At 37.5% G+C, this 14,735-nt stretch overlaps 1 protein-coding gene across 1 annotated transcript in view; it reads right to left on the bottom strand.

Annotated features, from left to right (window-relative positions):
• The window catches only part of AP3B1 (adaptor related protein complex 3 subunit beta 1), a 227,970-nt gene that overhangs the window by 79,732 nt on the left and 133,503 nt on the right, over positions 1-14,735 (bottom strand). Inside the window, exons 18-20 of the mRNA XM_061158118.1 lie at positions 12,939-13,047; positions 9,964-10,102; positions 6,409-6,556 (exon numbers count right to left, since the gene is read on the bottom strand). Coding sequence (XP_061014101.1) covers positions 6,409-6,556; positions 9,964-10,102; positions 12,939-13,047 — 396 coding nt within the window. The remainder of the gene's footprint in view (positions 1-6,408; positions 6,557-9,963; positions 10,103-12,938; positions 13,048-14,735) is intronic.

Raw genomic sequence — 14,735 nt, 5'->3', positions numbered from 1 at the left:
TTGAGGCATGTCTCTATATTTACTGACATCTGAACACTAGTCATAAGACACTGACCAGGCCAAAGAGCACAAAATGATTTAATTAGCTTCTTTGCACCTCTCAAAAAGAGACTAACAAAGCTATGTGAGATCTCTATAAATGTGATAAAGACCACCAACAAAAGCATCTTAAACACTGCTAGGATATAGAGATGATATTATTTTTCTTAACGCTAGTAAACATATTAACCTTAATTTTGATTCAAATATGGAAATGCTCTTTGTATTAAATGCTATTAGGTGCAAATACATTAAATATATCTATTTTCCATTGATAGATTACTATGCTTAATATAAAATAAATGTAATTAAAATACTATTAATATTTTAAAGGAAATACATAATATTATTCACATTAACATTATGACTTAAAATTTTTATTATTCTAATCACAGCTTATTTGAATATTCAGCAGGTGGTGCATAGACATTGAGGATATAATCAAAACTACTAAATCACAGTTCAGGTGTTAACAGTGGGACGAACAAGGTGATGGCAGAAATAAGTATAGTAAGTGGGAATGCTCTAACTTATTGTGTGTGTGAGTCGCTCAGTCTTGTCTGACTCTTTGTGACCCCATGGACTGTAGCCCGCCAGGCTCCTCTGTTCATGGGATTTTCCAGACAAGAATAGTGGAGTGGGTTGGCATCTCCTAACTTATTGGCTGATAATAAAAACACTGAAGTCATGTTCAATGAAGAAAAAAAAACCCTGGCAACTTAAAAAATATATTTTAAATAAAATTTTTACCATCTGTTCAACACATAATTTTAACTACAAGCAGAATATAACTTAATTATATCAGTAAAACATGGGATAAAGTGATATAAATGTGAATGTCTTCCTGATTTAATGTGGCCTGTATTACTAATTTTTTTCTCCACTTTGTAAAAAAAAAAAAAAAATCTTTCCTAAACACCACATGAAATATGTGCAAGTACTGAAAATACAGAACTATTAAAACTAATTTTGTTATAGGTATTATACAAACTCCAGGAGATAGTAAAGCACAGAGGAGCCTGGTGTGGTACAGGCCATGAGGTCACTAGGAGTGAGACACGACTTAGCAGCTGAACACAGATTATTTCATAAAAGGACTGGACTCAAATTAAAATGTTTATTAAATTTAGTTCAGAAAAGAGCATCTGCCAACATCTTGCCCATCAAAATAATTGTAACTGAAGAAAAAGATAATTTTCTTTGGTTATGACTGACAATATCTGACTTCAGTGGAGGCCATCTCCCAATCAGAAAGAGAAACAAACCAACATGACACCAGTTTTGAGTTTTATGGCTATGCAGGGGTACGCTGCTGAATGACAAGCACTTCAGGAACAGATATAATTTAACAGTAGTTCTCACCTACTGCCCTACACCATTCTCACCTGACTGTCTCTACACCATTCTCACCTGACTGACTGTACACCATTCTCACCTGACTGTCCCTACACCATTCAAGTGAGGAAAACCCTCTAGTCATCAATATCTTCAGTCCATGCAGTCATTCTTAACTACAAGTGAGGAACTACCCTTGATACAAGGCCACTTTCTTCCTCAGCTTCTATTTTCTGTAGTAAGAGAAAAGATAGAAAAAGAAGATCAAAGGCATAGAAATGGAAAAGCATACTGTATGTCATGAGAGCCATGAACAGTCCATTGGGATTAGAACACAAGGCGGGTTAAGACTGGAAAGGTAGGTTTTGGACCTCTGAGCTTGAGGAGCTCACTGAACTCAGAGACAATGGGGTATCATTATAGGTGACTCTGACAGTAACCTGGCAGCTGTCTGGAAGGACTGGCGTTGGGGAGCTGTCTGAGGATGACAAAGACAGCGGTGTATGGACGACACAAGGAAGAGATGACCTGTAATGGTGATGGTAGGGAAAGAAGAAACAGGTACGAGAAATAATACACAAAATCTCTAAGACTTGGCAACAGTGCATACAAACAGGATGAACTAGGGGTCAAAGACAACTGTGGGGCCCCAAATCCGGGAGAACAGAAAGCATGCTGGTACCAAATGACAGATCATGTCTCTGGGTTTATTAGGTTTGGGAAACCAGCAGCTCTTAAGAGGTCTAAGAAGCTGGTTTGAATGAGAAAATTTACAGATGTTATGGAAGTAATTCAAAGAAATGTTTCAGCTGATGTTACAAAAGTTAGTAAGTCTCACAACAGTAAAATGTAGAGGAAAAAAAGGACTAAAATTAATCCACATCGATTAATATTTTTGAAAAAATGTGAACTGTGAAGTGTTAACTTTGGAGCAATGTTCACACTTGGGTGTCAGAAGAGGAGTAAAAAGTGAAAAATAGAAAAATTAATGGGTTAGAGAAGTCAAAAGAAAAAGGATGAAGAGAGTTTCAAGTAGTAGGGAAACTGTCATATAAACAGATCAGAGAAGGATAAACTAAGAGAAGGTTCCTGGTTTTGGAGAAAGGTCATGGTTGCCTTTTCAGAGAGCAGTATCTATAGGAAGCGACGGAAGTAGAAATCAATTTACAAGGGACTAAGAAATAATTTGCAGAGTACATCATGAGAAACACTGGGCTGGAAGAAGCACAAGCTGGAACCAAGATTGCTGTGAGAAATATCAATAACCTCAGATATGCAGATAACACCACCCTTATGGCAGAAAGTGAAGAGGAACTAAAAAGCTGCTTGATGGAAGTGAAGGAGGAAGGAAAAAAGTTGGCTTAAAGCTCAACATTCAGAAAACTAAGATCATGGCATCCAGTCCCATCACTTCATGGGAAATAGATGAGCAAACAGTGGAAACAGTGGCTGACTTTATTTTTTTGGGCTCCAAAATCACTGCAGATGGTGACTGCAGCCATGAAATTAAAAGATGCTTACTCCTTGGAAGGAAAGTTATGATCAACCTAGATAGCATATTAAAAAGCAGAGACATTACTTTGCCAACAAAGGTCCGTCTGGTCAAGGGTATGGTTTTTCCAGTGGTCATGTATGGATGTGAGAGTTGGACTGTGAAGAAAGCTGAGCGCTGAAAAATTGATGCTTTTGAACTGTGGTGCTGGAGAAGACTCTTGAGAGTCCCTTGGACTGCAAGGAGATCCAACCAGTCCATCCTATAGGAGATCAGTCCTGGGTGTTCACTGGAAGGACTGATGCTGAAGCTGAAACTCCAATACTTTGGCCACCTCATGCGAAGAGCTGACTCACTGGAAAAGACCCTGATGCTGGGAAGGATTGGGGGCAGGAGGAGAAGGGAACGACAGAGGATGAAGTGGCTGGATGGCATCACCGACTCAATGGACATGAGTTTGAGTAAACTCCGGGAGTTGATGATGGACAGGGAGGCCTGGCGTGCTATGATTCATGGGGTCGCAAAGAGCTGGACATGACTGAGTGACTGAACTGAACTGAACTGAAGAAAAAAATTGCATTAAGAAGTAGTAGCTGGAGAACATCTAGATTATTCTTCTAAACTCTCTCTCTCACACATTCTCTCTGTCTCTCTCTTCCATTCCCTTCTCCTGTCTTTAAATGCTAGGAAAGACCTGAATGCTTTCATTGGCAGAGGAGGAACTAAGGAAAAAAAGAGACTGAAGGTGCAATGGAGGTAGAAGACTATCAACTAAACAAATCCAAAAGGAAACAGGACGCTAAGTGGATAGGGTGGATAGCGATCACTTACTGTGAGCTGCAGTCAAAGATAAAGGAGGGTAAATTGAGAGTGTGTGTCAGAGAGTAGACAGGTAAGAGATGCTCATAGTGAATGCCAGGTCAGTCTGCAGATAGTGGATGAGATCAGAGGCTTCAGGTAAGGGGTCACACCTGACCACTGATTTCTAACTAGAAAGGTATTTAAAAAGTTGGAAAAATGCAGGAGACATAAGAGTGACAAAATATTTTGGGTTCCTTTTAGCATTGGTGTTCTGTAACCCTAATACTGGTCTCTCAGAGAACGAATATTCAAGTTTAAAAATGCTAACACTAATGTTTTATATTTATATAGGGCTTTACATTGATCTTTCACATCTGATTTTTTTATAATAGCACCTGAAAGAAGCAGAGTAGGTATTAGCATTCCTACTTTATAGATGAGGAAACTGAAGCATAAAGATATTATCTTCCAACAAGGAGAACACTATACCTATCTCACAGGACCTCCATAAAATGAACTGTTTTCAAAGCCATATATTTGAGGTACCCCAAGGTCCCATTTTCATGCTCAGTATCTCTAAAATACATTGTCCAAATGAAAGAAAAGGTTGAGAGAGTAAAAGTATAGCTTTAGCTGGGCTGCAGATTTAAGGTATATGAATTTTTAGCACTAACATACTGTCATGCTAAATTAAGGTAAAGCACCCACCATCTGCCTCCATTACTCATACTTTAGAGTGGAAGCCACAACACGGAGCAAGGAGAACTGTTCTACAATTACAGTGTTGTCCATTATTAGAAAATTGGTACACTTGCAATTGCATGCTATGTTTCAAATCATTCAGAAAGAAATAAAAACAAAAAAATTGTTACGGTGGCTCTAAGGTGGAGAATACAAATTAAAACAAATAATCCTATAATCTGCCTGTTACAGACAGGAAAAGCATTACAATATATAGAAAATAAACTATATAAGCAAAACACATAGACACAAAACTATCGACAATGTGAATAAAACCTGAATTTCTCAAGAGTCTTGGATCACTGCATTACTTTGAAAGTTCATAATGATGTTCTACAGTACAATATTTTCAACTACTAAGTGATTTAATCTGATCACTGAAAGTGACAGAGAAGAAATAAACTGAATCTCTGCCCTGAGGTACCTCTGTGGGATTCTAATGTCCAACACTGAATAGGTACTAAAGTCTGCAATTTTTCAACTTTCACAAAACTTCATTAGAATAACTCACTTGTACCCACTTGACAACTCTTAATTTCTTGCTTGGTTATTCTGAAAAACTCTCGGTTTCTAAAGCTCTTTTATTTTGAATAAAATCTTAAGATCATTTTGTAATTTAATATAAGTAGGAAATGAGAGGATATCCAACTCACTGAGTAGTTAATAAGAGGCCAAATTAATAAACCTAAAAATCTGTAAGATTTTATGTGAATTTTTGAAAAATAAAACCCCATGTTACATACTACATACAGACATAAATTTTAAATATAAATTCAAGTTTAAAATAACTTTTTCTATATTTAAGAATATTTAAAGATAGACAAATACTAGCCAATGTTTAAAGCATGTTTATTCTTTTTCAAAAATATGGTTATTCTTTAACAATAAATCTTGGATGGAGGAAGACAATTATTACTTTGATGAATTTATTTTCATACTTGCCTATTCAAATGATTTATTCAAGAAATTCATGTTACTAGAACAAATAAATGAAAAAATAGTGCATTAAAAACAAGCTGAATTCAATAAAAGGTAAGGTGTGATCGTACTTTCAACACATGGAATAATACACTTATTCATAAAAACCGCTGCACTTGAAACCAAGCACCACCACGATCCATTTATAGGATGGGAACAATAATTAAAGATCAAAAGGATACATATTAAGTCTGAATTTTGTATTAAAAACTACATTTTCCAATTTTTTTGTTGTTGCTAAGCAGACAAGGTTTAGTGCTACAGATATTGTACTAAAAAACCATAATTGCTCTTTTTTTTTTCAGCCGCACAGTGCAGCATGCAGGATCTTAGTTCCCCGACCAGGGATCAAACCCGGGCCTCCTGCAGTGGAAGCTTGGAGTCTTAACCAGTGGTCCACCAGAGAAGTCCCTATAATCATTCTATTAGCACAAGTGGTTCTTGCATTTGTTTTTAAATACATGTTACTGCATTTTTATTAATTATTAAAGAATGTATACTCTTTAATTAAACCTTTAAAAATTATTATCCAAAATGCCTGATATATTTTTTAAAAGTATATTAGTCTTAATTTCTTATGAAGCATGTACATTTATATTTCTTTGCTCAATACTACTTCTGTGGGGGAATAGTACTGAGTAAAGGGGAAGTCAAAGTCCCCTTTACTTCCCATCTGGCAAAAGCTTCCCTTGTCACATCACAAACAAGAACAAAAAAGGTCATACTCCTAACACTGAGGTCTCTAACTGTGGTTGGAAAATGTGAAGTTAAAAAAGTTTCTAACTTCTCTGCCGAGTTGAGTTATGAGGGAAGTAACAATCTATACACACACACACACACAAATCAAAATAAAATCACAGGTGTGGATGAATGAAGACGCTGTTTTAGTTGCCAGTGACATATTAAATTCCTTCCCTGCTTTCTTGACTTTCAACAAAACAAATTTTTATAAATATTTATTCTTAATTGTGAAAAGGGTAAAGAATATTTACTTTCTGTTACAAATATGTGTAATCTCTTACCTTAGTAACTTTTCTGGATTCAGATTCACTTTCAGATTCTGATTCTGATTCAGAATCTGAAGAACTCTCTTCTATTGAACTAGATTCACCACTGGAAGACTCTGAAGTTTTAGAGTTTTCTTTTTCCTTATCCACATCTTTAGAATCACTAATCAGAATAATAAAATTTGAAATATTAGATACTTACATAAAAAAGGAGTTAGAAACATCAAATGATAAATGTTACCATTTTTCCATTTTGTGTATGAATCAAAATCTTTATTAGAGAAGTGTATTTCACTGAGAACAATTTCCTTTTAGTGTATAGACAGTAAAAATGGTTTTAAAATTCCAAAACATGTTAATGAAATAATAATAAAGACAGTATTATCTATAACTAAATGAATGAGAACCCATTCAAAACTAAACCATATTACACACACTTCAAGTGCAAAAGATCATAAAATAACACTAAATGACATCATAAGTAGAAAATAATTAATAAGTAAATGTTTGATTTACTAGGACTACACATTAGGTGCTACCATTAACAACTTCAGAAATACTTAGGCAGATTTTAAAATACTATCTCAAAATACTCATTAACAATTTAAATACTTATAATCTACTTTTGCTAATACAGACTTGCATTTTAGAGATTATTCTGCCCAAGAAAAAGATTTACATATGTTCCCAAATGTGACCCTTTAACATATATGAGAAAACATCAACCAGTTCAAAAGAGAATTCTTCTAACGTACTAAATCTTACTAAAAATGTAAGATAACCAGACAAAAGAGAATTCTTCTAGTGTACTAAATTTTACTAAAAATGTAAGACAATCAGATAAACGCTAAAGTTTTAAAATACCAAATAATCAGACCTAAGTGCTCATGTTCATTTTGCTCACTCATTCCCTTAGTTAACAAATATTTACTGACTGCCCTCCACAAGCTGGCACTATCTTAGGTGCTGAGAGTGACAGTGGTTAGTAAGATACAGATGATCTCCATATTGCTCCTTTATAGAGTCTACAGTCAGTCCATTGGGAGATAAAGAGAAGTTAAGTTGGCAGTGACAGAAAGCATGGTAAACAGTAAGTGACAAAGTATACTGTGTCATGGGAATACTTGAAGGAGCATCTAAACAAAACGGACCAAGACTGGGACCCTTCCTAGAGGAAGAGACTCATGAGTTGAAAAAGAGGAATAAGGCAGGAAGAAGGGAAGGGAAAAAGGTCTCCAGGAAGAGATAACACACGGTGTCCTCTCAGGGGAAAAGAGATAGCTTGTGATCTTTTTTATTTTCTCAAGTTTGAAGGTCTAACTTCTCTTTATCGTATGTGCGTGTATGTGTGTATTGTTTTAAAAATCCACCTTGTGCCAGACAGTATTAGGCAATTCATAAACAATTATCTGAGATGTTTTAACACATTCTTCCCAGGTGGCAGTAGCGGTGAAGAACCCACAGGCCAACGTGGGAAACATGAGACGTGGGTTTGATCCATGTGTCAGGAAGATCCTGTGGTGGAGGGCACGGCAACCCACTCTAGTTTCCCTGGGCTCCCCTGGTGTCTCAGCTGGTGAAGAATCCGCCTGCAGTGCAGGAGACCTGGGTTCCATCCCCGGGTTGGGAAGATGCCCTGGAGGAGGGCCTGGCAACACACTCCAGTGCTCTTGCCTGGAGAATTCCAAGGACAGAGCAGCCTGGAAGGTTACAATCCACGGGGTCACAGAGAGTCATATAGGACTGGGTGACTAAGCAGAGCACAGCTGTTACGACTACTAAAGGGTGGTTTTGAAGATGCTCAGAGCTCCTTAGCTTTAAAAAATTATCACATAGCTATACTGGCAAAGGTTTTAAAGAAATTCTAAGAGTCAAGATGAAAAACACCTGGAGAGGGTGAGTGGTTAGGCAACTGGAAAAATCGATATTTTCCTGAACTGATTTTTGTGGAGGAAATATGTGATTGCTGTTTATTAAAAATGGAGTCATGGTAACATCTCAGAGCAGATGTAATTATACTGATGACTAAAAAGTATGTTTTTTTTCTTCTCCTAGCAAAGAATGGCAATTTATTATCTCCCATGTAGTGGTTAAAACATATACCTAAAATATAAGGTTTAGAATGTATCTGAGATTTCCTTTTATATAACAATTTTTAAAAATTCAAACATGAGTTTAAAAAAGTCTGTTTCTGAAGAAAAAAATAATGAAACTAACACAATTTATGATTATAAGCTTCTAGCACATTGACTTTTGCTATCAGAAAAGATACTTAGTGCTCTGAACAAAACTTTGCCTTCCTAAGAAACATTTTTCACAAACTTAAGTAATCACAGATGGACATGAGTTTGAGCAGACTCTGAGAGATAGTGAAGGACGGGGAAGCCTGAAGTACTGCAGTCCACAGGGTCACAAAGAGTCGGACATGACTTAGCAACTGAACAACAACAAATCATAGATACTCTGATATTAAACTAGAAGCACAGAACCTCTCTCTGAGAAAACCAAGCAACTGGCTTGCTGCAACAAGTAAATGATTCTGAGTATACTTAGCTTCTAGCCTTTAAGATAAGATTTTAAAGGTAAAAGTGTTATTTTGTTATGCATCACTCAATTTTGATGGGTAATTATTGTTTACCTTACTGCTTAGAGTTTCAGATGTTAATCTAATGAAAAGAATTTACTGGTAACTAGCTTTTTAACTTTGCAATGATGAAAAGCCTGTATTAATTTAACCTACAGATTTCATTTGTTCTGAACAGGAAAAACAATATAAATCACTTTTAAAATCATTAAATCCTGACTTAAATTAATAAAGTCATAATTAGGGCATTATGCTGTGTTTGTTATGGAAGTGGCAGGGCGAGCTGCTTTAATTACTGTCTGTAATAAAAGGAGCAGAGAGCGTACTGCGCCCCAATCAGTGCTGTCAGCCACGACTGAGCTGGGCTGCGAGCTCATCAACTGAACGGGCAGCAGGCTCCCAGGAAAGGGCCATCGAGTCTGCAGAGGCCACTCTCTGACAGCAACGGGGAAAACAGACTCAGACAACCCAAGGTATTAGCCCCAATTACTCAAAATTTTAATGACACTTTAATACATGATAACATTGTTGATAATAGGAGATCTTAAAAAGTGCTAACACTTCAATATCTTATGACCGTCTTCCTTCACAGCCCCTGACTCTAATATTTGGATCATAATCTTTTTAATATAACATTATTTAGAAAAATCAATTGTCTTAGTTACATAATGGCAAAGTGTTGAAGGATTTAATTTTCACTCTCAGCAAAATTGCTGCAAAAGGTAATTAAGTGTTTCATACCAACTGCGTGATCACTTAACTCAGCTTTCCAAGGTTACACCAATTTTCAAAATGTAACCCCAAGATTTGTTCAAGTTCAAAATGGAAACTGAGCATTACAAGTAGGAGAATAATGTGAATTAGTATTTTAAATTAATATCAAAAGGCTTAGAGTCTGGTTGGGGAAGTAAACACACACTCATTTTTCCACTCAGTGTTAGACCAGGGGAAAAGACCCCAGAATATTTGTGAAGGGAATAACTCACCCTTTCCCTTTGGCTTTGGAGCTCTTGGCCACTCTTTTCTTTCCAGCCTCTGACTCACTTCCACTCTCACTCGAGTCCCCACCGCTGTCCCCACTGCTGTCTTCCTCGTCTTCTCCAGTTTCACTTCCAGACTCACTCCCTGAAAAAAAATAATAACCAGATGCTCTCTGATTTAAAGCCACTTAATAAATACAAGGGACAGAAGCAAGTATCAATATTCATCACAAATGAAATGAGATGCTGAATTTTAATGCAGTGGAGCCCACTTGACCCATAGTTTCTATTTCTGCTGTCTGGTCACTCAGACCTCCAGAACCCTGCAGCAGAATGAGCACAGTGGGACTCCAATACACACAGAAGGAATAGAAAAGGTCAACCAAGTAAAACAAGGTGAGCATATCTTGCTCCCCAAACCCATACATGTCTTAGCTACAGCAAAACTTTTTATTTAAAGACTGATTTTGAGGATGACTCATCAGAAAAGGCCCTGATTTTGGGAAAGAGTGAAGGCAGGAGGAGAAGGGGATGATGGAGGGAGAGATGGTTGGACTGCATCACTGACTCAATAGACATGAGTTTGAGCAAGCTCCGGGAGATGGTGAAGGACAGGGAAGCCTGGCGTGCTACAGTCCATGGGGTTGCAGAGTCAGACACGACTGAGCGACTGAACAACAATAAGGATGATATAAGAATAAAGAAATAATTTTATTTCTTCTACTTATAATGGGAAATTTTATTTAGAGAAACAGAAGGGATTATTGAATCTTCTTAGGAACAAATTCTGAGAGGGAAAAGAGTTGTTCAAATCACCTTCAAAAATTCCTAAATTCAAAGGCAACAAAGCAAAATCACTAATCAAAAAGTACTTATTTTAGCTAGTGCAAGAGTCTTCCATAAGTCAAAGAAATGATAAAGTTACCCTGAGGAACTACACAGTTAAAAGTTTTATGTATAAATTACAGCATACTAGGGCTCACTGCAGAAGTGATATATACAGCATATTTATGTATATTTTAAACAGGAAGCATAATTTTTTGGTAGTTGAAATGATGACATGTGCAGAGTTGTATCCTGGATAAGATTCCTAGCCTATGATCTATCTGATGACATGTTCTCATGGAGGAACATGTTGCTGTTGTTCAGTCACTGGTTTGTATCCAACTCTTTTGTGACCCCATGGACTGCAGCATGCCAGGCTTCCCTGTCCTTCACCACCTCCCAGAGCCTGCAAAAACTCATGTCCATTGAGTCAGTGATGCCTTCCAACCATCTTGGCCTATGATCTATCTGATGAAGTGTCCCCAGGGAAGAACATAATCTCCAGTTAAAATAGTATTCTAATAGGTAAATACCAGTATCTACTCTATGAAGATTAATCTATGTATCACACAGCAAAAAGCTAGGAATGCCTATATTCTTTTGGAATAGCTTAGAGTGATAAGTATGAGTTTTCAAAATGGAACGTCCACGTTCAAATTCTGGCCCTGCCACATACCAAGGTGTAAGACCTCTCTAGGTCTTGGCTTTTTTTTCCAGCAAAGCTCCATCACAGAGCTGTTGTGAAGATTAAATGATTTGAAACGTGTAAAGGTGATTACAACACAACAGTGCTACCACATGGTAAGGCACTCATTGCCTTGAGCTTTTAAAATGTTCTTTTTTATAATTTCATAAGAAAAGAAAAAATTTATCATTTTGTTTATTTTTGGCTGCGTTAGATCTCTGTTGCCTTGCACGGGTTTTCTCGAGTTGCGGTGAGTAGGGGCTCCCCTTCATCGCGGGACAAGGGCTCCTTGCTGTGGTACACCGGCTTCAGTAGCTGCAACATGGAGGCTCAGCAGTTGTGGCACGTGACCCTATACTGGCTCTGAGGCACATGGGGTCTTCCCAGACCAGGGATCGAACCTGTGTCCCCTGCATTGGCAGGTGGATTCTCATCCCCTGAGCCATCAAGGGAAGTCCCATTGTGACTTTTTACAAAGAACAAAATTCATTTTACCCAAGCTTTAGAAAACAAAACTGTTGATTAAGGGTATTTTGAATTTGTTGTGATGTCAAAGTTAAGCACACATACATGTTAACTTAGATAACTGGCTTAAGTTATAACCAAACAAACAAAAAAACTTATAGCATGTAAGTTACTTTTCATGTTATTATGGGAGTTCAACATGAACCTGGATCCAGTTCACTCTAGGCATCATTTACTTAAATTTTCAAGTTAGGAAAATCCTTGAGGAAATTTGTTTATCTTCAAGAAGACATGTTCACTGGAAAAAAACTGGTATCTTCTAATGAGAAAAGTTTTCTCTTTCTTCTGGTAGCTAAAAAGGAACTCTTGCCATCCCTACTATATGTGTTCAGATAATGCCGTAAAAAGCCATAATGTTAATGGAATATTTCAAATACATACTGAAGAAGGTTAGACTCTAAATAGAACACGAGCTTGTGAATAAATGGGATGGAGACAAATGTCTATATGAGACACTCTTAACTACACAACATATCTTTCTCAATGTTCTATATCATTCCTGAAATTCCGTATTTTTAGCATTAACTGTTTGAAGTAATTTTCCCCACTTTTCAGCTTATTACTTCAGAAAATAATGCATCACAGATTAATTTGTCAAATACTGAAAACAAAGGCTTACCAAATGTAAATTTATGTTTTTCAACACACTAATGAACATCCCAGGCAGTGTGGGTTAGAATTCAGAAAAGCATGAGTTCTTTTTTCAATTCTATCATTTTTCAGTTATGGGTCCAAGAGGCAATGTCAAATAAAAAGCAGTTAGAAATTACTTTCAAAACTTACATATCAAAATTACTTTGATATGTAAATGAAAGGAATCATTTCAATCGTATATACTTCACTTAAACCTGCTGGTTCAATATTATGTTCTAGGCCTTATTGTTCTATAGGAAGCACAGCATTTAAGCCACGGTGAACAAGGTTTTCCAATGAATTAAAAGCCCACCACTGTCACTGCTGCTCTCAGAAGAGTCCTCTTCCTCCTCAGATTCGGAATAAAATTTCTTATCAGGATTCTCTTTCTTTGCTTTTCCTGCTGGGGTCCATTCTTTTGCCTGATTTTAAAAAAGTAAAAATGTAAATATCAACGAATTCTCATTAAGGGATCTAGTCTTCAGGCAGACTTAATCATTTGGAATACTCTGCGAAACCAGAAGGAAGTTTAAAGCCTCCGCAGAAAAGGCAACACTGAGAAGTCTTGGCATTAAGACTGATTCCCACTACCCCTAAGTAGAGAAACATAAACTCTCACTCAGAGCCTATTATTTTAGATCCACAACCTTATATATAACATGTGATTTTAAATACTCCTGTATTCATTGGTCTACAGAAGATTCAAGCTAAAGTGAGACAGTCTAGAAGAGAGAAGGGCAATAAGAGGCAGACGCAGTAAGAGCGGTAAGAGATTCAACTTCACAGCTTGATGTTCTGTGTGCTGTGCTAAGCCGCTCAGTCGTGTCTGACTCTTTGTGACCCCATGGACTGTTGCCTGCCAGGCTCCTCTGTCCATGCAGATTCTCCAGGCAAGAATCCCGGAGTGAGTTGCCATGCCCTCCTCCAAGGGATCTTCCCAATCCAGGGATTGAACCCAGGTCTCATGCATTGCAGGCGGCTTCTTTATCATCTGAGCCACCAGGGAAGCCTAAGAATACAGGAGTGGGTAGCCGATCCCTTCTCCAGGGGATCTTTCCAACCCAGGAATCAAACCAGGGTCTCCAGCATTGCAGGTGGATTCTTTATCAGCTGAGTTACCCTGATACTGAGGTTTAAAAATAATAATAATAATAATGAAAACATTTGGTGTAGGCAACAAACAGCCTGTACCATCTCAACAGCCTGAACCCTGGGGTAACTCTTGACTTGTGTGTTTGTTATATCCTAGATACCTAATCCATCAAGAAAGTCTGTAGGCCCCTTGGTCCTTTACCACCTCGCTCAGAGCCACCTCTCTCTCTCTGATCACCACAATCGTCTCCAACTGGCTATCCGGTGTCTAGTTCCATCTCTCACCCCCACTCCAAGCTGGGTCAAAACAGCAGCTGGAATTATTTTATTAATCCCAATCAAGCTCCTCTTTCTTTGAAAAGGTCTCCAAAGGCTTCCCATTCACTTAGAACAAATGAAGCCCTTAACGATAAAAATCTGTCAGCCCTACCTGACTCCTGCTGCTGCTCTCCCTCTTGCCCACTTCCCTCCAGCCACTCATCACAGTGTCTTCAAACACCCTAGACGTGCTCCTCCTTGAGGCCATTCTCCAAAGCTGATCCTACTTCCAGCACCTCACCCCAGACGGCCGCATGGCTCATTTCCTTCTTTCAAGACTCTGCACAAGTGCCACCTCAGGGAGGACCACTCTACCGAAAATTTCAACCTCCCATGGAGGCTGATCTTCCTTTGCACAAATTTTTTTTTGTCATAGCACTTATTACTTTCTAATATACTACAGTATACAACTTATATATTTATTGTAATTGTCAGTCTATCCCTGCAAGAACATTAACATCTGGAGAGCAGAGATGTTTGAATATTTTCTACACTGATATATCTTAAATGTATCTGGCACAATAACTATTAGTTGGGTGACAGACTCTTAAAACCTTTAATACAGTGTATTGAAGTAAAATAAATTATTTTCATAGGTGTGACTTTGATTCATTAAGAAAAACTTAAATCATGTTTCATGCACTCTCCTTTAAAGGGCAAGGAAATGTGTATTTTATAAAAGGTCAAGAACAGTTGAGAT

The sequence above is a fragment of the Dama dama genome, chromosome 12 (assembly GCF_033118175.1).
Source record: "Dama dama isolate Ldn47 chromosome 12, ASM3311817v1, whole genome shotgun sequence".
In the NCBI taxonomy this organism is placed as follows: Eukaryota; Metazoa; Chordata; class Mammalia; order Artiodactyla; family Cervidae; genus Dama; species Dama dama.
Note: the sequence above shows the minus strand (reverse complement) of the source record. Positions and strands in the feature narration are given on the sequence as shown.